This window comes from Pteronotus mesoamericanus, unplaced genomic scaffold, assembly GCF_021234165.1.
Source record: "Pteronotus mesoamericanus isolate MK-2021 breed Mesoamerican mustached bat unplaced genomic scaffold, CSHL_Meso_final scaffold_54, whole genome shotgun sequence".
In the NCBI taxonomy this organism is placed as follows: Eukaryota; Metazoa; Chordata; class Mammalia; order Chiroptera; family Mormoopidae; genus Pteronotus; species Pteronotus mesoamericanus.
In genome coordinates, this window is record NW_026555321.1 from 103,170 (window position 1) to 126,224 (window position 23,055).

General features: G+C 41.8%; 1 protein-coding gene across 1 annotated transcript in view; it reads left to right on the plus strand.

Moving 5' to 3' along the window:
* ULK4 (unc-51 like kinase 4) overlaps positions 1-23,055 on the plus strand; it is a 233,621-nt gene that overhangs the window by 102,526 nt on the left and 108,040 nt on the right. Inside the window, exons 26-30 of the mRNA XM_054595876.1 lie at positions 4,380-4,431; positions 4,535-4,629; positions 10,791-10,842; positions 10,938-11,082; positions 22,953-23,045. Coding sequence (XP_054451851.1) covers positions 4,380-4,431; positions 4,535-4,629; positions 10,791-10,842; positions 10,938-11,082; positions 22,953-23,045 — 437 coding nt within the window. The remainder of the gene's footprint in view (positions 1-4,379; positions 4,432-4,534; positions 4,630-10,790; positions 10,843-10,937; positions 11,083-22,952; positions 23,046-23,055) is intronic.

Sequence of the window (23,055 nt, forward strand, 5' to 3'; positions counted from 1 at the left end):
GGACAGCAGGCATGGTTAGTGCGGTCAGCGCTCATTAGAAGAGTCCTCAGGAAGCAGGCTGGGGTGGGGGGCTTTGAAATCATGCTTCCCATTGGCTTCCTTTTCTAGACTGGCACCAGGGTGTGGTTTGCTTCTTTGACCTATAGACATCTTTTATTTTTTAGGTAAAAAAAATTGAGGATATTTCTTATAGATGGAGGCATGAGTATAGAAATTAACTCCCCTCTCCCCCACAAGAAAAAAGAAAATTTTGGCCTTCTTATATTTTAAAGAGGCTAGTATTTGGAAACAAAGTGGTAGGGTACTTGTGAACCACTATTGAGCTTTCAAAGGCTCCAGGCCGAAGAGGAGTATACAGTGGGTAATAGGTGTTGTCACTTTTTATTGGCAGAGGCAGCGTGTCCTCATACCGGTGTCTCCCCCCACCCCGTGAAATAAGGATCTATGGATACTTTTAGCGGCAGAGCATCTGCGCAAGTCTGGTGGGACGTTCTGTGGTGAATACTGCAGCGCTTTGGGCCTCCATTGAATGGGGTTGGGGACAGGAAGTGATGACATTGAGAAAGTGTGTTCAGGATCTCATGATATGTGTTAACCTAATGTGCACCATGTTTCTTGTGTCCTTTTGAAAATGCTCTTGATTAATGAGCTGAGGAAGAGAACTATTTTTGTGTTTGTTCTTAAGTTCAGGCCTCATTAGTTTTTAAAAGTGTGATGGTTATGTGGTGGTTATAGTTATCTACAAAAATTCATCACAATTCAAATTTTCAAATAAAAGAGGAACAAAAGAAATGGTAAAATTGTCCTAATAGATCCTCATATAAGAATATAATTATAACCTCCATCGTTCATGAATCTTTACTTACTCTGGGCACTGAGATAGTTATTAAAAGAAAAGACATACTTCCTGCCCTTTGCAGATTTTTACTCTAAGTGAATGTTGCTTTGTTGGTTGACTTTGACTTCAATTGTAGTAAATAAAGCAGAGAGAGTGCACTCTTTCTATTTTAAAAAATATACTATATTTTTATTCACGGCCACACAAGTGTTCATGTTGAGTTTTTCTCCCGTATCTACAAACCTTGAATTTATATACCCAATTCGCCGTAGGAACTTAATTTCAGCTTCTTGGAAGTAGTTCTGAATGGTTCTGAATAGCATGGGCCCGCCCCCAAGGCACAGCTTTCCATTTTCACTTTGGATGGCGCCATTTTCTTCCCCGCACTCCCTCCCTCAACGAGCCCATGTGTGCGGTGGGTGTTCATCCCCTTAGCTCCTCTGCTAACATTCTCAGTTTGGAAGCTGGCACCATCAGAAGATAGCCTGTGCTACCCGCTGCGCTGTGATCATCTACAGATTTCAGGGTCATTGCCCTGCGTTCCTCCAAGTCTTTCTTCCCTGGGCTCACCGTCAGTCTGTCCATGGGGCTCCTGTTCCCATTCTTGGAGAATCGGATATCCCTACAGAGAGTCCTTCCAACACCCCCGCTCTCAGCTCCTCAGCCGTCAGCCACCTCTCTCCCCATGAGCGTGTCTTCCCTCCCACAGCTGCCTGTACTGATGAACTTCTTTTCCACATCACACTGTCTGGCGACCACCCCTGGTGTTCAACTCACTTCCTCTGCTCTCCATCTGCAACAGTCCTTTCATTCCTCGGAGACTCAAGTTGGTCTTTCCACTTACCACTCACCATCCTGCCCTCTTAAGCCCTGACAGTTGCTTTTTGTCTTCACTCAGTTTAGAGTCCCTCAGCGGGCCAGCCACCTTCACTGCCTGGCGTCCCCTTGTAACTTCGTTTCCTGTCTATTTCTCCATAGTCCTCCTCTGGCAGAGCCTAATCCTGGTTCCAGTTAATTCTCTACCTGCCCCGCCCCTGCTTTGAGTGGCTGAGTATGGGTAGAAAAAAAACACCGTGAAAGTAACTGCTGTCACTTTAACTTCATAACCGCTCACCTCAGTGCACCCTGTCTGCTGTTACACCCAGTTCATTTTCCTATTTTACATCCCTTCACGCTCACCTGGGTGACCCCTCACATGTTCCTTTCTCTCCTTGGATCTCCAGTGCCTCCCACTCTGTCTTCTTCATTCTCACCTGACTAATTCCTATTATGACACCAAAAGTGAAAAAAATGATATGCATCAGGATGTTAAAATTGCTAAATTAATGAAACAATTAAGTAGGGGTTCTAGAAAATCAAAGAGGGGAAGTATAAGGAAGAAAATGAGTTAAGAGAAACCTATAATTTCACTGCCTACATAACCCTGATTGACATTAAAAAGAAAAAAAATAACTACACGATAGAAAATTCCAACAGTTTGGAAAGGCAGAAAATGAAAGGATATCACTCAGGCATGGCATTTCCTCTCCCCAGAGGGAACCTCTACTAGTGGTTTCCTGTGCTATCCTCCTCAAAATTGTTGTTCACATATATATTTGTGTATTATCTACGTCTTCTTTTAAAAATTATACGGGAAAGATCATGGTGTAGACATTGTTCAGTCTTATCTTTCTTAGTAATCTGTAGACATTTATGTAGATTTTAAGTCAAAAGACATGTCTCTGAATTTTTAATTCAGCATCAACTTCATATTTATTAAGCAAAAATTATGTGCTCATTTTAAAGTTTTATGAAATTATTTTACCCAAATTAGCATGAAAAGCTTACATTGCTTTATAAATTTACTGCATTATTTCTTTATTAGTCTTTTCAGTTTGTTTAGTTATAGACTGAAAAATAGGAATTCAGAGTGCTCCATATTTTTAGTTTTCAAAGATCACATGTCTTATATTAAGATTTTCTCATATTTTGCAGGCAATTTGTACTTAAATTATAAAATGTATGCTTTTAAAATACAGTGTAGAAAATTATAGTGAGATTTGAAGAAAATAAAATCATCCATAACTCCACACTCAAAGACAACCATTGTCAAAATAGTTTTGTTTCCTGGTATTGTTTTCTCTTCTTTTATGCACTTGTGTGTAGAAAAACTATATATACATGTAGTATATTTATATATGACATGTACTGATACATATATATGTCAATTTACATTTTTTCCATTTAACGTTGTATCCTAAGTATTTTCCTGTATCTTAATTTTTTTTTCATATTTTGATGGTAATATATTGTCCCATTTGTGTGAACCATATAAAGTTTGATAATCAGTAACGTTCAGGGATACACAAACACACAAACAAACAACATACTATTTCGGGACAAATGTTTATGTGTGGTAGAGCTATGTTAAAATGTCCGGAATAGGATACATTTCTGATAGTGATTATCTCTGGAGGGATGACAGGCAGGTCGGGAGGCGGCAGCTGGTGCAAAGAATTGGGAATGTCTTAGTTCTTAACTTGAGTAGTGTGTGTCCGGATTTTCTTGGTTCTTTAAAACAAAAAAAAATCTATGTGTATGTTCTTTGATGTATGTTATATATATTCTTTTATAGTTATCAAATATTTTAAGAAAAACCGTTGGACCATGGTTGACCCATTTTCCACTCCAAGCTAATTGCTTATTTGTTTTTTATTCCATGGCCATCTTATGTTTTATTTGCTCTTTGTTACCCCGTACCAAATAGGGCACGTGTGTTGTTCGGTGAGGCAGGGGCAAGAACTCCGTTGCAGCGCCCCTGCGCTCTGCTAGCACGGGGCTGTGCCCGTGCAGGCCTGCAGGCCGGCAGTCCGGGTTTCGTGGGGGCCGTGCTTGCGAGCGCCTCTTCTTGTCTGGAACTGTCAGCCACCCCGGGAGCTCAAGCTGCCCAGGCCTGCCTTCCAAACAGTGTCAGGGACCATCCCGCAAGGAAGCGTGAGCGTGGTGTGTGGGATAAGGGAGTTGGGTTGGGGTAAGAAGGGCCTAGGAGGGACTGGGAACAGTGGTAAGTTTGAAGACAGGCCTTGAACTAAAGGGCTGCCTCATGAGGCAGTTGGCCCTCTTGGTGGCTCAGGCTTGACCTTCCTTCGAGTCAACTGTTTCACCTGGTCAGGCGCCGTTCTCGATGACTGCCGAGGGTGTGAGCCGGTGGGGCTGCTACTGGAAATGGTTATGTATCATAGCAGTTGCATTATTTTCACTCTTGCAGGTTGTCTTTTCTCCGCTTATCTTACTATTTAATTTATTCCAACATTAAATCTTACTGATAGTGATTTGTATGTTTAAAAATGATGGTAGTTTATAATGTATATTATAGTGTTGCATAGGATCATATTTTAAAATATGATTATAGTGTTCATAAAATGTATATAGTACAATATTTAATACCTTTCATGAGTTACTTCCTTAAGCACTGTAGGCAGTTTTGGGACAAAACAATATCTATATCTTATTTCAGAGTTATTTTGAAGTCTTCATTTACTGATATTTTTATTTTTTATAGAGTCATATTAAATCAGTAGACTCAGGAGACACTAACATAGAAGGAGCCATAGGTGAGTAGACCTTAGGACATTTTACATCTTTGATTTGAGGTACTTTGATACTGCGATTTTGAACATGTAGATAAACACCGGTAATAATTAACTGTCTTTTTAGGACCGGTGGCATCCGAAGAATTCATCAAGATCACATTGTCGGTTTTTGAAGCAATAATACAGTATCCTGTTTTATTGAAAGACTATTGCTCTACGGTCAGTCCTGGCAGCTTTTGAAAAATACATCTTTTCATTTATTTGGGGATTCTGTATATTGTAGGGATCTGAGGACCAGTATTTGCGTATATCACAATTTACTTACTTTTGATAGACATTAGGTTGTTTCTGGTTTTTGGCATTTACAAATATTGCTATGGATATTCTTGTTTATGTGTTTTGCTCTGCTTAAACATGCATTACTTTTAGGGTACATACTTAGGAGTGGAATCTGTGGTTATAGGATATATGTAAATTCAGCTTGTGCACAAAATACCTTAGTGTTTTCCAAAGAGGTGGTGCCAGGTCACGCTGACCCCGGCAGTGCAGTATCTGTCTCCTCCTCCTTCCCAGCTCTCACTATGTCACTTTCTAATGGATGCAAGTATAGCAATAGTTCACCCTAGTTTTAAATTTTTGTATGATCCAGACTGTTAGTGAGGCTGAGTAGTTTTTCAAATGTTTTTTGACCATTTGGGACTGCTCTTTTATGACGCGCTTATTGAAGTCTTTATTTTTTTATATTTTTCATCTAAATTTTAAAATTCATTAGCATAAAGAAGTTCATAATGTTTTCTTGCCATCTTTTTAGTCTTTATAATCTAATAATATATCCTTTACAATTTTTGCCACTTATTGTTGTTCTTTTTTTTTCCTTGATCAATCTAACCAGATGTTATTTTTAGTTTCATTAACTTTATCAAAGAGCCAGTCGATTTCTTCCCTGTTTTTCTTAGCTTGGGTATGCTGGTGGCAAACTCTTTGATAAAGTCACTGTTTCTTGAAGGAAATTTTTTCTGGGTATTAAATTCTAGGCTAGCAGTTATTTTTGTTACTGTTTAGTACTATGAAGATATTATTTCCTTGCCCTATGTCCTACATTATAGCCTTTGAGAGTGTAGCTGTTGGTGGTTTTTTTTTTTCCCTGTGAAAATAATTCTTTTTTTCTCCTTTTAAGACTTTTTTGGAGGGGCGAATGGGGAGGTTCTTTAGTTTTCTATAGACGCACTATGATTTAACTAAATGTAACCTTTTATTTATCCTGATTAGGATTCTTTGTGCCTCTTGAGTCTGTGGATTGTCTTTTTTTCATAATTTCTGGAAAATTCTCAGCTATCTCTCCACTTATTCTCTTTGCTTTGTCTCCTTCAGCAACTCAGATCACAGGTACATTGAACTTTTTCACTGTATTTTCTATATATCCCACCTTTTATCTCACTCAGGGTTATATTCTGGATAAATTTGTTTTTATTCTGGATAATTCTGTTTCTGTCTTCTCTGTCCTCCAGTTTGATACTAAATATAGCCATTGAGTTATTTTTTCATGTGTAGAAGTCTGTTTTTTTCAGTCTGCTGTATTGCTTTTTTGGCGTTCCCTGTACGTATTTCCCCGTTGGTGATTTATTCATTCACACCTGTAAGATTTTGTTGTTTTATGTGTATGATAATTCCAGTATCAGCAGACTGATGTATTGTGGTGTCTGTTATAACTTGCTCCTGTCTAAGTCAGCTTGTGTTCTTGGAGACCTTACTAGTGCTTACTGCTTGGTCCTAGGCACTCCCTGAAGCCTAGTGTGCCTGTTCCCTCCTCCATGAGGCTTCGGCTTTGTATTCATCTGGGGCTCTGTCAGTCAGGGCTGTCCTAGGCTAAGGTCATCGGTGCCCATTTTGCAAATCCCTAAGACTAGCATCTGAGGTCATAGCTTCCCAGGGCAGCCTTCTCAGCATTTCCCAGGAGTGGGAGTGTATGTCGAGGGGTCGGTGACTGGTTCTGGTTGCCCTTACCCTGAGCGTGTAATCCCCGCTCCCCTGTGTCCAGCTCCCCTGTGTCCCCTGTTATAAGAAATTATAACATACATTGTTATATGTAGGAGACTCATGAAACTGCGTGCTGGAGAGACCCGCGCCCACATCGCTGTCTCTCGCCCCAGTGGGCCCTTCTGGAGCCTGGGGTTTGTATTATTGGTAAGCGCCTCCAGGATAGTCAATGAATGGTGCTAAGATCATTGGATACAAATGCTCATTCTGAGGGTTGTGTTCTGCTCAGCTCTCTAGTTAAGGCTTTCATTCAGAAACTGATCTGAAAGTTCCCTCAGTATCTTTTCGGATCGTAAGTATTTTTAAGGTTTTGTTATTTTATATTTTATCTGGCATTTTTTTATTGCTTTTAGTGAGAGAGTTAATTCAAATAGTACCCACTCTTAGCAGAAACCCTGTTTATTGTGGTCACCTTCTGGGTAATGTCAGTCTTCCATCGAGATAGTACTTGCTTAAATGTTGCTTACTGATTCTTCTCTAATGAACAATAATCCAATGGATAATGTTTTGTGATCCAGTAGTTATAAAATATCTGTGCTTACATTTAAGTAGACATTTTTTAAATTAATTAATTTATTTTTTCAAATACGTTTGTCTCTGCCTTCCCATTTAATAGTTTATTTTCTAATCATGAAAGGCTACCATAATAATCATAGAAACTATAGTGTGTATTATGATAGGAGCGGTATCATGGCAACTCGTGGGCTCTCTAAAAGTATTTTTTAATGCAATAACTCATGGGAAACCCTCTAATTACTGCTTCTTGATCGTAACTGGAATACATGAAACTGAAGATTCAGCACCCCAAGGAGCATAACATTGTTTGAAATGTTAGCACAACCTATGCTCAAGGTTGCTGATCAATACTTGATTATATGGAAGTGGTTATGTACCTTTACTTCTTGCTGAGCATAAGTGCTTAACTGAGATTTTTCCCAGAGTTTAAACTATTTAGTGCTTCAGAGTTGGAAACTATCAGTGTGGCCTACAGAAAAGTTAGAAATACGAGAATAACTGGATGAGTGCAGAGAATTTGTTCCGTTCATGGTGGTTTCAATGTATGTTATAATAGGAAATGGAAAAATAAAGGTTATTCTTTATTAGAAAATTCTGGTAATAATATACATAAGTCACCTAAAAATATATTTCAATTTCTTTAACTTAAAAGAATAAGCTAAGTCATAATATCTTTTTTATGAAGAGCCTTTCCTTTTGTGAGTTTTTAAAACTAAAGGCTGGAGGTTAATAGATACTGAGTAATTTAACTTTAATTAAACCAAAATTTTGAGCTAATACTAAGAGTTGGCAAGGATGTAGAGCAAATGGAACTCCCAGAGACTTCTAGTGGGAGTAAGCGGGCCCACCAGCTTTGGGAAACTGTTTGGTAGTAGCTACTGAAGCTTAATATATGACATACCATGACTCAGCAATTCCACCTCTAAATACACATTCAATAGAAATGTGAACATATGTTCACCAAAATACATACACAATGGGGCTCGTTCCTAGCCCCCAATGGGAGACTATATAAATGCCCACCAACAACCTAACAGATAAGTAAATTATGATTTAGTCACATGCTGGAATACAGTGCAGCAAAGAAAATGAATGATCTACAGTTACACTTAAGAACATGGTTAAATTCACAAATCTAATACTGAGACAAAGACAACAAAGATAACAAAACTCGTATTAAGTTTAAAAGAGACAAAACTAATCTATTACAAGTCAGGAGAGTGGTTATCCTTCAGGCAGGTAGTGACTGGAATGGGCCGCGAGGGGGCTTTGTAATGTCCTGGTAATGCTTTTTCCTTTCCTCTCCTTTTTCCTCTTTCCCCTCCCCTCCCCTCTCTTTCCTTCCTTTCTTCCTTTCTTTCTCTCTCAAATCTGAGTGCTAGTTACATGAGAGTGTTCATATTGTGAAAGTTAACTGAGATATATATACTTAGGTTAGTATACCTTTGTGTATGCATGTTATATTTAAAAGCCTACATAAATATGAAAATATTTTTAATAAGAAAAAGTATTTAGAGCTTGGTAAATGTAAGGTTTTTTTTGTTTTTTTTTTTTTTTTTCCAAAGTTAACTGCTATGAATTAGTGTATCTATCAATCAATTGATCATTGGTATGGACTGGTATTCTGTGTGTTTTCTGTAGCTGCTGTAACAAATTGCCACAAATTTAGTGCTTTGAAACAACACAAATTTATTGTCATACAGCTCTAGAGGTAAGAAGCACAAAATGGGCCCTTGGAGCTAAAACGAGCATGCCAGCGCACCTGTGCACTTTTTGAAGGCCCGAAGGGGAAAAGCTGATTCCTTGCCTTTCCTGGCGTCTAGGGGCTGCCATCATTCCTGGGCTCATGGCCCCTTCCTCCGTGTTCAGAGCCGGCAGCATAGCATCTTCAGATCTCTCTCTCTGACTTCTGCTTGTGTTGTCATGTCTCCTTTTCTGACGCTGACCCTCCTGTCTCTTTCTTATAAAGACTATCGCTATTACATTGGGCCCGCCAGTATAATCCAGATGAACACCCATCTCAAAAATTTTAAGTTAATCACATCCGCAAAATCCCTTTCACTGTGTAAGGCAACAAATCAACAGGTTTCCAGGACTGGTACATGGGCATCTATCAACATTCTACCACCGATTCCTATTTTTATCATTTTGTGCTCCAGTTACATCAGGTTTGGCCAGGGTAAACCCTTTCAAGTTGGCTCATGTGCCCTTGTGACATACCCTGATACTTTTTTGAGCTATACTTTACTTTCTGGCACAACGAGCTATTCTTGCCTCAGCTTGTTAAGTTACCTTGGCCTGGCCCTGGAATGAGTCATTTCTCTGAGGAGCCCTGGACCCCTTTCTGAGAAATGGCATTAAGAGACCACAGCCATGGCACTAAGGGTACTTCTGTCTCCTGAGATCTCTTAGCTTCTAGGCCCTTCCAGGAAAATCTGTGTATACACATACACACATATGAACACACACATATAACCCACTCATATGCATGCTTATGTATCATATAGGTTACATGCATGTAACATATTTTGGAATCATGAATCCACACCAGTGTCTTCAAATCTATCCCATCCCCAGATAGTTCTCTCTTACCTTCCCGAATTCCGTAGTTGTGTGTCCCTTCCTCCTCTGTCAAAATTCTGGTTTCTAACAACGTCAGTACATTTTCTCATTTGCTTAATCCAAATACATCTGAAATTGTTACAGAATTGCTCCACCTAAATCAATACAGAAACAAACCTAATGAAATGGACTGAGATAAATGAGCCTTTAGTGTGAAATTTATGTTTATCTGGCTGGTTCTCCTGAGCCAGGCTGTGTTTACTGTTTGCTGTATCTTTAAGTTTCAGAGACTAACATTCCCTCCAATGTCCTTGTTTTGTCTCCCCTCCTGTTTTTGGGTTTCCGTAAGAATTCCTCCTTAAAGCCTGCATCTTGCAGCTCTCTCAGTTGTGATCCTGTGTTATTTATTGCACAGGCGTCTCTTGTTAATGTGGTTGGTAAGGTGGGGGGAGCTTGCCTGCGCAGGGCGTCGCTGTGCGAGGTGCTGGTGTCGGGCTGTGGTCATTCTCCTGCCTTTTCATCAGTGTAGAGACGACAAAGATACACTTTAGGATTAGGAATAAATTCAGTTTTAAACAACGGGAATTTTATTGTTGCCAAAATAGTTAATCAAATAAGAGAAGAGATATCAAAATTAGACTGTGAAAGGGATTTGTCCTTTTTTCATTGTCCTTTTTTACTTGGGGGAAAACTTGTTATTTTGGAGGTTTCAAACCATAGGTGATTGCTCTGTGCCTGATATGACTACGAAATCATAGAGGTGGTTTGTATAGTAGATTTACATCTTTTGAATTTGTTTCTAAAGATAGCCAGGATTAACCTGTCATAGTTCTTTGATGTGTTTGACAAAACATGAGGATTATATGTTTCCTTTTTCCCCAACATTTTGATCGTTGTTTATCTTACCCTCACATAATGATCACCAACTTATATATATTAATTTGATGGCTTAATGTCAACCCATGCCAGTCAGATTTTGCATTCTATACTAAAGTTCCCTTCATGAACCATGAAAGTTTGGATTAATTACTGTTTTGATGATACTAATGTCATTTTGACCTGACAACTTTTTCAGAGTTAAGTGAGCTTGAGGGTTTATTAAATGTCGTGCAGACTTAAAATCCAGGATAAATTTAGCTGTTGATTTTTTTCCCCACACTCCTTTGACAGTGATTCTGTCAGTGGGGAAAAAAGCATAGATACTGGTTGTTATCAGTTTTGTGTTTGCAGAGATTTGAACCAAGTCTTTAACTCTTTTCTTTTAGGTTGTGGATTATATCCTGCCACCCTTGGTCTCCTTGGTTCAAAGCCAAAATGGTAAGTGACCCCCTCAGCCAGAGTTCCATCGGTTACCGCTCTGTTTTCCTCCTGTCTCCTCGCAGTCACGTTCCCGGCATTCTTTTCTTTTCAAGTGGAATGGAGACTCTTCAGCTTGCGGCTGCTCTCGGAAACCACATCTCTGCTCGTGAACCAGGAGGCTGGGGATGGCAAGAAGGAGGCGAATGGCGATTCAGGCAGCAATCTTCTGGTTCTCATTAGAGATGTCTTACTTCCCCAGTAAGTACCATGTTCTGCACTCACATGGAGGCGGGGAGTCTGTCCAGGACGCTTCTGTCGGACTCGACGCAGTGCCGGTGTCGGGGTCTCCGTGTCCTTGTACCCGTGCCCGCATGCTTTGGCTCTCATTGTAAGAGAGGTTAGAAGCAGAAGCAGTAACTATTACCTGCATAGGGACCCGGAGAATCTCAGTCCATCTTGCAAAATATCCATTTAAAGCTGCTTCTGTTTTCCTCAGGCACATGACTCTGAGGTTATGCAGAGTTCAAGGTGTCTGTGGCTCCTGGGGTGACGTTTATTATTCAAAGTCAACTGAAATAAGATTCCTGAAAGATGACATTAGGACTTCTCTGGGCCCTACTCAGAAATCATAGAGGTGGAAATCTTCTTCCCTCCCAAACTCCTGGAATGGAAATTAAGTTTAGTTACAAACAGGATTTTTTTGGGAGGGGGGGGTTGGTGGAACAGGTAATGTATGAATTAACAGAAAGAAGTTATCTTTTTCTGTTTCATCACTGACATAGCACGTGGTAGGACGACCGGGGGGGTCCAGTGTCATGTCCGTGCAGTAACACGCGCACGCCTTTCAGCCTGGGAGCCGTGGGCTGTCCCGTGCAGCTGAGGCGGGCAGCAGGCCAGGCCGTCCCCGTTTGTGGAGGCGCATCCTCTGATGTTCACTCAGTGACGAAATCACCTGCTGACGCGTCTCTCAGAGTGGACCCCCATGGCTGGATGTGTGTGTGCTTTGTACCGATGCGGGTAAATATAGAGCTTTGAACCTTATGTCATGGGATTAATTCACGCTTTCGGTGCCATCTGACACTTCTAAACTATATATAATCGTATGCTTTCTGACAATAGGATGCCTAACAATGGGGTTTTGTGCAAAATGTGATTTTTAAAAGGTGCATTTTAGATGCCAACTATCCAACAGCTTGTAGAGAAGCATCTTTCAGGACCTGAGATGTCCCCCCACAGAAGGGCCAGGACTTCCTCCAGCAGGACTTCACAGTATAGTAATAGCTGTTAACATGCGTGCGAATTCGAAATAAAATTTCTCCTTATCTGAAGTTCGCCCACTTTTGAAACAGTTTGTAAAATGAAAGATTAAATCTACAGTTGGGTGTTTGTTTTATTTGTGTTGGAATAAATAATACACATTTCCTTTATTGTGCATCTTTACCGTTTCTAGAGTTGAGGAAACTTTCCTCTGGAAAGAGGAAAATAAAATTGTAAACCTAGTGTCGATGACGTCAGGGTTTTAGAAGCGGCTTGGAATACATTGTGGGCAACAGCCTGGGCGCTGCTGGGCTGCGGCGCGGTGTGTTTGCAAAACTGCGGGCTGACTCCGACGTGAAGTGCAGGTCAAGTGCGCTCTTGGCAGATGTTTAGCGCTACGGCGATTGTCATTCGCGCCACTATTATAATCTCTCCTATTATCCTTTGAAATGAAGATTTTAATGGTGCAATGATAGCAATAGCACATACTTCACAGAAGTGAGGTGGCCCTTAAATGTGTGATGCTGATTGTGCTTACCTGGCACATAAGGTAAGGGCTCAATGAGCGTTATGTACACATTTAAAGAAATGAAAGATAAATAATGCGTTCATTTAACCTTGACTCTTGGAAACCTTGGCAAGAAGTTTGGTCTTTGAAGTTGACTCTCGGTAATTGTAAGTTTAGAAGCACTAATAATGAAAAACTCATGTTCTTCCCTGAGTATGTAAATATAATGTCTTAAAATTATGAAGTTTCTAGAGTTTGCAGGAGCTACATGGCATCTGCTTCAGTTTGGCAAGTGTGGTATCCCCCCTCATCAGCAGGAGATGTGTTCCAAGACCCCCAGTAGATGCCTGCAACGGAGGACGGCCCTGAACGCTAATCCGCTTCAGCTCTGCCGGCGGCGTGGCCGTAGCTTCTCTGTCGACAGATGCAGCCTCTCCAGTAACTGTTATATTTTTCAGTCCAAACCTATTCCTGTATCTGCATAACGACCCTCTACTTGCAGTAACCGGCTTGGGGTCATTCATTTCAGGGGCTCCCTTGCTGATACAGACTCAATACTTTCTGGTGCAACATCAGTTGGAACATGTTTTCTCTTCATGTCTTCCTCCCCCAAATTTAATGCCTCTTCCCTCTTCCCTAAGCACTTACCATGCACTGTGGCTATAACTTTTGTAGCTTGAAATATGATAGCAAAAACGAGCATGAATTTTTTTTCCTTCTTTCCAATTTCACGGATAGAAGATTTGTTCTTACCATAGATCTCAGCAACCACAGCAAACAATTTTTTGTCTTTCCTTATAAAGTTGAGAACTTTTCCCTTTTTCATACTTAAAGGAAGCACTTTACGTCTTTGCTTTGGCGTGTCTGAATCGCCAGCAGCACCACTCTTGCATTTTGGGGCCATTATTAGTAAAATAAGAGGTATTTGAGCACAAGCACTGTGGTACTGAGACAGTCAATCTTATGTCAGAGTCGGCTACTAAGGACTAGTAGGTGGGTAGACTCTACAGGATGGATATGCTGGACAAAGGGCGGTTCACGCCTCGGGCAGGACATAGTAGGATGGTGCAAGATTTCATTATGCTACTCAGACAACACACAAATTAAAACTTCTGTACCGTTTCCAGAATTTTTCATCTTGTGTTACAGGCTGCAGTTGACCACAGGAGACTGAAATTGCAGAAAGCGAAACTGTGGCTCAGGGGGCTACTGTAGACATACTGGTGTCAGTACTTTTTATTTTGTTAATGTTTTAATCTTCTTTTGACCTTAACACTTTGGATAAAGCCTAGCTAACTGTCTTTTCCCGCCTTCCCCATGACCCTCCCCGCCCCCCGCCCCCAGTTTTTACATGAAAGGGTTTTATTAGTTAAAAGAGTGTTTTAATTGCAAATAACAAGTCAACAATAACTCGGAAAATAATTGGTTGTCCACACAGCTGAGAAGCCCAGGACTTGTGCGGCCGTCAGATGAAGCTGGACTCGGGGGTTGGGTTTATTCCGGCAGAGCTGGGGGCTTGTGTTTGTCTCACTTCCTGTCTGCTCTGCCTCCACCTGCCGGTCTTTGTTTTCAGAAATGCTCTTTCTTGTTGGTAAATGGCTCCCAGGTGCTGATCCTGAAGAATGAGTGGATGGATGTCTTTTCTAGTAGCTCTTGCAAAATTTTAAGGAATGACCATTTAACCTCGTTAAATACCATGTGATACCTGTGTCCTGTGTGCTCCTCGGGACTGTTGTGTGGTATGAATGAAAACTCAGTCGTAAGAATAAATATTTCATTAAAATATTAATTATGGTTCTCAGAGAAAGAGAACAAATAGGATGCACACATAGAGAGAGAAAGAGATTCATGGTGAGGAACTGCCTCCCGTGACGCTGGCGGCTGAGAAGTCCTAAGGTCTGCAGTCAGCAAGCTGGAGACTCGGGAGAGCTGGTGGTGTGAGTACCGGTCGGAAAGCTGACGGCCTGGGCGCCCCAGAAAAGCTGATGTTCAATTCAAGTCCAAAGGCAGCAAAAAACCGATGTCCCAGCTGAAGGCAGGCGGAGCAGGAGGAGCTCCCTCTTACTCAGCCTTTCTGTTCCATTTAGGTCTCCAGTTTAGTTGATGAGGTCCACGCACATCAGGGAGATCAGTCTGCTTTACTTAGTCTACTGACTCAAACGTTAGTCTCATCCAGAAACACCCCTGGAGACACACCCGGAATAATATGTGACCAAATGACCACGTATGCTGTGACCCAGTCGGGTGGACACACAAAATTCACTGTTCCCACATCTATCATAAATATCATAAATGACTTACTCTATAAACTATGAATTAATATCAAAGACCTATTACCTTTTCTCAGTGTACGTGCTTTACTTTCTAAGGAGATGAACTTTAGTTACAAGTATTTGTTTAGTGCCCTTTGTACAGAGAAGCTTACAATATCATTTATAGGGAGATGGTATTGGAGTTAGACTTTGGAACCTGGGTAGGATTGGGTGGATAAGGACCGGGCGCCCCGGGGCAAGAATGGGGAAGACCAAGGTGTGGAGGAGGCAGAGAGTGTTGCAGTAAGCACTCCCCCTCCTTTCCAGCAGAAATCTGCAAGTGAGTTACAGGAAGTAAGTTGCAAGAGAGTATCTTCTCTCTTCATGGGCCCATTTGCTCAGTACACTAATTGATTGCATCATATTTCATTGGCATATTTCCTGTTGCCAGGAATATAATGGCCAAGATAGGCCCAGCCTCTGCTTTTATGGAATGTTCTGTGGAGCAGAGCTAAATATTTCAGAAATTAATCATTTTTTTAACTGAAGAAGTTTGTAAGTCATGCAAGTAAAAATGTTTACTTAAATATAAATTAAATAAATGTTGAGGCCATCTGTCTTAAACTGTGGGCCTACTCGATGTTCATAAACCTGCCACAGAACACATGTTCCTTCTGAACCATTCCATGTGCTTACTATTTTTCTGCTTTTGAGTTTCACAATTCACTTACTTAAATTCCTAAAGCTCAGGCTTTCTCAAAATTATATGACCTTAGGATACTCTAGTGTTCCTTTGATCAGCATTTTGAAATACTACTCAAGGGCATTTCCATTAATGCCAGGAAGAAGAAAAGGATGCTCACCCTCAAGTTCTTAACTTTGGATTATAAGTATTAACTAATGTTTATATACTCTGTGGCTTAAATGAACATCTGTTTACTAGGTCTTGCTCCGTAGTGCAGAAGCCTACAGAAATCCAGTGTCACTTGGCTGTCTGCTCGGGAGCTTGTGCTGCTGAAATCGGGTGTCTCTGCTGGGCTGAGCCCTTGTCTGAAGACTGGGAGAAATCTGCTTCCACGCCCACCCAGGCTGTTGGCAGAATGGTTTCCCGTGGTTTGTATTAGTGTATTAGGGGTGCTGTAACCAACGACGACACACTGACTGGCTTTCACCCTTTCCCAGTTCAGGAGGCCAGATGGCCGAAACCCAAGTGGCAGGAGGCTTGGCTCCTCTGGAGACTCTAATGTAGACCCCGTGCTTCTCCTCGCCTCTGGCGGCTGCCTGACCCTTGGTCTTCGGCAGCGGCACTCCACACTCTGCCTGTCCTCACGTGGCCGCCGCCTCTGTGTGTCCGTCACAGATTTGCCTATGCCTTTCTCTTACAAGGACATCTGTCATTATATTTAAGGCCGCCCTAAATTCAGGACGATTTTATCTCAAGATCCTTAAGATCCACAGAGACCCTTTCTCCAGATAAGATCTCACCTACAGGCCCTGGGGCTTAGGACTTGGACTTGTCATTTTGGAGACCAGTAGCCAACCCAGCACTTAGCTGTAGGACAGAAGTCCTTGCTTTGCGCTGTCTACTGTTCCTTTAGTGGCCCCTCCACCTTCAGGTCAGCAAGTTTGCCACGCCCCTCACATGCGCAGTTTCCCCCTCTCTCTGGCCACCAGCTTGAGGAGACTCTGCTTGTTAAAGGTGGCGATGTTGGTCGTTGGTAATCTGGGTCTTGTCATGGGCACATACTTGTAGGCAGATCTTGGTCCTGCCATTAACTCAGTGCACACGCCCTCACATCCCCTCTCCCCTTTCTTCCTGGAGTTTCTCCTCCTTTTTTCAAGGTAGGTGGGGTGCCAGCAATGTGCCTGAGTTGTCTGTATGCTTCATGGGAAAAGGTTTGTTTTCTGGGAAGAAAGGTGATCACACATACTCAGAAAATTACCGTGACTTTTTTTTCAGCAGAGAGACAGGATTTAATTTTAAAGGTTCGTGCAGAAGAGGCAAAACTTAATAGAACTTAAGCCCAGAATGACCTTATTAATTAAAATTCACACCTCTCAGAAGTTTCATATCAAAGTCATTATCAGCAAGATCTTAGTTTTGAACATAGTCTTTTTCCTGACTGTTTGAACAATTTTTTTTTTTTGTTTTGAGATTTGTAACATAAGGTGAGGGCATTTCTCTTTCAATATTTAGCTGTAAATGGGATTAGGTTCTTCTCTCAGGAAACACACCACTGTTATTCTTGGGGAAGAGGACATTTTAATATGCATGCCCACATACTGCATTGTGTGATCATCCATGTGAGGTATGAAGCCCTTCCTTTCCTCCTCCTTCCCCCTTCTTTTTTTCCAGTCCATTCAGTACATATATTCGTATACACTGAGCGACTTGCATGTGCCAGGCTCTGCCTCTCAGCGAGCTGACATCCTGTGGGGAAGACAAAGCAGTAAATACATAGAAGATGATTTCAGTTAATTGTGAGAGCTGTGAAGGAAAACAAAACATAAAGACCGTGTTTAGCGGGCAGGATAGTAAGAGGAACGAGGAAGGGGCTGAATCAGAGAGTTAGGGAAGGGTTTAAGCCAGGTAGCAGCCATGGGAAAAATTTGCCGTGCAGTTTGCCTTTGGTAGACTGGAACCGCTTTGCCAGCAAGGATTTTAGTTTTCATATTTTCTTCTAGCTTTGAGTGTATTGTACTTTTTAAAATTTTTTATTTCCTGATTTTTAGAGAGAGAAAGAGAGAGAGAGAAACTTCAACTTGTTGTTCCACTTATTTATGCATTCATTTGTTGCTTCTTGTATGTGTTCTGACCGGGGATCGAACCTCAATTTTGGCATACTGGGATGATGCGCTAACCAACTGAGCTTCACGGCCAGGGCAGTGCATTGTATTGAAAAGAGATCATGCTAATATAAATGTCCTAATAATGTTTTTTTTATGACAATATGGCATTCAGCATTTTCCTCCTGGGGAAAATGAGTACTGTCTTTCCCTTTTATTATTCTCTTGTGACCTGTACAATTACCAGGGCCATAATGACTTCATAAATTGTTAAGGCTCTGTTTTGCAGAATCTGAGAAAGAATTATTTTCCTTACAAATTAGAATTGTCTTACCCTTTAGATGGCAATGCACCATAGAGTTGTTCATCTGTCTTTGGAATCTCCAGCAAAAGTCGTGAATTGGTGTCTGTGCAGGTGGCTCAAGGGACATTCAGATGACCCTGCACAGCGTCACTTAACTACATGTATTCTATGTTAAAATAGGCATAACTTGGTCATCTTTGATCAGAATGGAAAGGAGTATTTCATTTTTAGCCTTTCCTTAGAAAATTTTTTTTTTGCAGATAAAATTTAAGTCACAAATATTTTTGCACTAGAAAGAAGCATTGTAATGTTTTGCTCTTTTCCCTTTGACTTAATTCTTTTATGTTTTGAGTGCATACCCAAATCAGGGCATTTAGGTACAGTGCTTTTTTTCCCCCTTGATTTGAATAATTTAGAGTTAGATAAGGACAAATGTTTTTTCATCTTTGATCAGGATCATTTTAGCACCCTAGTTCTTTGGAATAATGGTTTATAAATTTTTTTTTATTTGGTTCTCATTTGTTGTCATGCTATGGAGGCCTTGTAACCCAAGATTATGTGACTATTCACACATCTTAGTATTCTAATGTTGAAGTTTTTTGCTTATATTTTTAATTGATTGGCAATATATTTTTATAAGATATGAGCTGACCATTCTAATTCCCTCTCTGTTACTTTCTTGTCCAATGTTATCACCTTTCTTTCCTTTTAACTTATAGGCATATTCTTGATCCCTCCCTACACGTAATAATTATTGTGGTTTTATAAAGTAATTTAGTTTTTTATTTAGACTCTTGCTCGTTGTAGTTCTCCCAAAGCTTCTTGGATACCCTGGACTACTCTTTCCCTCAAAGTCTCAGATACCCTCCATGGAGATGTGAAATGTGTATGATTTGCTATCAGCAGAGTAGACCTCTTCACGATATGGTGCCTCCCCCCGACCCCAACAAAACAGGCACCTCTTTCCACTTGGCCAGTTCTTTGGTCACATCCCTAGAATAGCCTCACAATAATTTGGAGGTGTTTAGGTAGCCTTTTTGAGTTTTCTGCCAGCCTACTGAGCTGCGCTCTGGTTATTGCAGGTGCTCGACAAAACAGGGAAGACTCCATCCCTTGGGTCCCTGAATGTGATGTTTAGATGTTTTCTCCCCTTTGGGATACATGTGAATTTGAATTGCATGGTCACTCTCCTTCGAAGCCATTTCACGGGTCTGGGCTTATCATTGTTCACTTTTTTTTGCTGCCAAGTAGCATTCACTGGAGCGCGAGACTGTGTTGCCATCAGTTCAGCTGCTTTCTCTCTCTGTGGAAGAAAAGCTTAATAAATCACAGCATTTTTTTGGCTAGTTCTTGCTATTACAAACCTATTTTTTGACTGAATTAAAAGGCATTCACAATATCAAATGTTTGTATTCTAAATATATCCATTACGAATTTTATCCTTCTTTTTCCAGGGGGAGGAAGACATAATAATATTCTCTTTGCAAGAAGTCCTCACGCACAGGCTGGTGGTATAGGCTTCATTCGCCCCTCCTGTTTCAGGGTTAGATAACCTCAGCCACCTCAGGACATTTGTACTTCAGTCAGTGACGTTTCACTCGTGTCTCCTTTTTAAATATAGATTCTACATACTCGTACTCTGGCAGATTCAATTTAAAAAGAAGGTGAAATCTGTTTTAAAATATTTTATATGTTTTATGCTATTGAGATTTTCTCCAGTGTGTGTCTCAGAAGTTGTCCACATTTTATTTAGTATTTTCCACACAGGCGTGTAAGGAGGTCATGTGGGAAGCTTTTAAAAATTCCTGGGCTGCGGCCCTTTCCTCAGTGATTCCGCTGATCTGGGAGTGGGGCGGGGGGCTGGGTATCGGGCATGTGAGTGGCTCATGAGAAGTTTCTCACCCCCCTTCAATGGAAATCCTCTGGCTGACAGTTTCTAAACACTGGTCAGCAGCAGAAGGGCTCATCTTCTCTTATCTCTCGTTAATGCCTCACTTTAAACTCAGCACGGTTCAGTTTGTCTATTAAGGATGCGTGTCCTGAAGGATTAATTTAACAGGTGTGCAGTATTCAAAATCTTGTACGTTACAAAGAAATTGGCCCTTATCTAGCTCATGGAAGGTAACTTCTGAGCCTGTGGAATATCCTGCCTACCAAGAGGGTCTCAGTGAACGTGGGGACTTCGAATCATGCCATATAACTTACATTAACAATGTGGATTACAGTCAGGGCCTCCGACCGCACCGTATCACCTTGACCTCCAGAGGGGCTGGAGTCTGAGTAACTAGGGTTAGCCACACAGGTACCCCCGCCCCTGTCACTGACCCCTAAAAACACCCTGGGCGCCAGGGCTCCCGGGAGCTCCCCTGGCTGGCAGCGGTCCGCGTGTGTCGTCACGCTTGGTGCTGGGAGGAGTGAGCCCTGTCCACACAACTTCACTTCGAGGGGCCATTGGAAGCCTGCGCCTGGCCCCTCCCAGACTCTACACCATGTGCCTTTCATCTTTGCTGATTTTAATCAGTATCCTCTCACTGTAATTAGCCATAATTGGCAGTATAGCAGCTTTTTTGAGTTCTATCAGTTCTTATAACAACAAATCATCGAACCAGAAGGTAGCCTTTGGCACCGCCGACTTATGATGGCAAGAGCTTTATATTTTAAAAGGCTGTTCGAGAAAGGGATAATGATTTCTCTCTGGTATGCTAAGAGTCATTCTTTTTTAAAAATTATTCAAATTGGATGTAAAATTTTATGAGTACATTTTTATCACTTCTAATGATGTTTCCTTGATTTTTTGATATTATAAAATATCTAGTTCTCCTTAATTTAATATTTTTCATTTCTAAAACTACTTATGTTGGTTATTTATTTAAGTATACTGTCCACTTTGATTTATTAATATTTTTTTTTTGGTTTTGTTATGAATGATTTGGTATTTTGTCTTTTATCATACATGGGCAAATGTTTTAATTGTTATAACTTAAAACTGTTTTATGAGAAGACTTTCTAAAATACAGTACTTCCTTCCTCCTTAAACAGAGCACTACCCAGCTTAACGTTTTCTTGACTTACTACCCGCGTTTTAAACATTATGGTGTGTAATGGGCCCTCTGGTCCCGTTGCGATAAGTGCAGCTTCTTCCTCTATGTTAAGTGCTCCCCAGGCTACTCTCTGTTTGGAATTTGTGGGTTTGCTTTCTTTTGTTTTTCCTGTGCTTTCAAGTCCCACTTGTAATTCTCAGGTTGCCTTCTGTAGTAGTCCTTCCCCTCCCATTTCTTGGCTCCTTTTTAATGAGTGTGGACTTAAAGACTGCATAATTCAGCTTATTATATAATGATTTTCAAAATGAGAGTAAATAGGCCCTGAGTAAGAGCCTGGGGCCCTGTTCTCTAGATGAGAAGCATCTATTTTGTGCCATGGATTTTTAAATACACATTTTAGATTTTCTGGAGATAGTGAGCTCCCTCTTTAGTTGTTGGCTGCTCCAGCTAGTTAAGTCATAAAGTTGATTGATTAGTTAGTTGTTCATCTGTGGTCTGTGCATCCGTCTGTCCATCCATCCATCCCTCCATCCATCCATCATTCACCCACCCATCCATCCATCCATCCATCCATCCAATCTTGAGCATTAGCATGGTGCTGTATACTGGATAGCTGAACCTAATAGTTCAACACAGTACGTAAACCAGCCTCTGCCTGGCAAATAACATGGGAGCACAGTCTAAACTTCTTTTTTGGGAACTTTGGATGAAGACCTTTTGAGTTTTATTTTCTCTGGCAATAACTTTCATTTCAGACTTTGAAGTTTCAATAAGGAGGGCGCCGTGGAGAAGAGCTAACACAGCGGGCCGGAGGCTGCGGCCCGTCAGAAGGCCTGCTTGCAAGGCCGGCTCTCAGCCGGCATGCGGGGACCCGGCCCTTGGAGGGCGCTCAGATACCATCTATCTGCCGAGGGCAGTTGACGGTGCCTGGACTGTGTGTGCGGACAGTGGGGTTTGTGGTGGACAGCTGCTTTCCTTCCGGACGCCTGCGGTTTTGATACTCATCAGTTAGACAGTGGAAACCTCGATCACTGGAGACCCTGCTGGGCTTGCGCGGCAGAGGCCTCTCCCACATGTGCTGCATTCTTGTGGCTGGGGACGAGGGCCCTGGGCCACCCCGCGTGGGCGACAGGGCCTGAGAGGCTCAGCGCCCGGAGCCCTGCGGACCCGCCCGCGCCTTCTCCCTTCTGGCTCAGCCAGCTGTGCGCTCTGCGGTCCCGCCCCCTTCGCCGTGGTTTCACTTTCCATACTCAGTTACCTGTGGTCAACCGTGGGCTGAAAATACTCAAAGAAAAATTCCAGAGATAAACAGTTCATAAGTTTTAAGCTGCATGCCATTCTGAATAGCACGATGAAAGCTTGCCCTGTCCCGCCGGGATGTGAATTAGCCTTTGTCCGGCGCATCCACTCTGTACACGCTGCCAGCCTGTGAGTCACTTAGTAGCCATCTGGGTCTCCAGATTGACTCACTGTACCATAGTGCTCGTGTTCAAGGCACCCTTATTTTCCTTCATAATGGCCCCAAAGTGCAGGAGCAGTGATGCTGGCAATTTGGACATGCCACAGAGAAGCTGTGAATTGTACTTACCAATGTATAGAGAAAAAAAACATGGTGTTTATAGGGTTCCGTACTATTTGTGGTTTCAGGCGTCCACAGCGGGTCTTAGACTGTATCCCTTTTGGGTAGGGGGCTACTATCTTCACCATGACTATGACCATAGGTGAGTCTTGTGAGTCCTCTAGCAAATCTCTGAATGTGAGGGTGGCCTTGGGGACCCCTGGCGCAAATGCCTAATGCTAAGGCTTCCTACTATTTGTGCAGTTCAGTACTCATTGCTGTATGTGGATTGTCTCGTTGCCTCTTCCCAGGACTCCTGTGAGGCGGCTCACGGTCGTCTCCGCCATTTCCAGTGCAGACCCTGTAGCTCACACATTTATCTCAGTGTCTGAGTGTTTTTCCAATCACTCTGCCATTTCAGGTACGAGCCCATCCTCACGGAGCCCGACCCGGTCCCAGCGTACGCTCTGAAGCTGCTGGTGGCCATGACTGAGCACAGCCCGGCTTTCACCAGGTATGCGCAC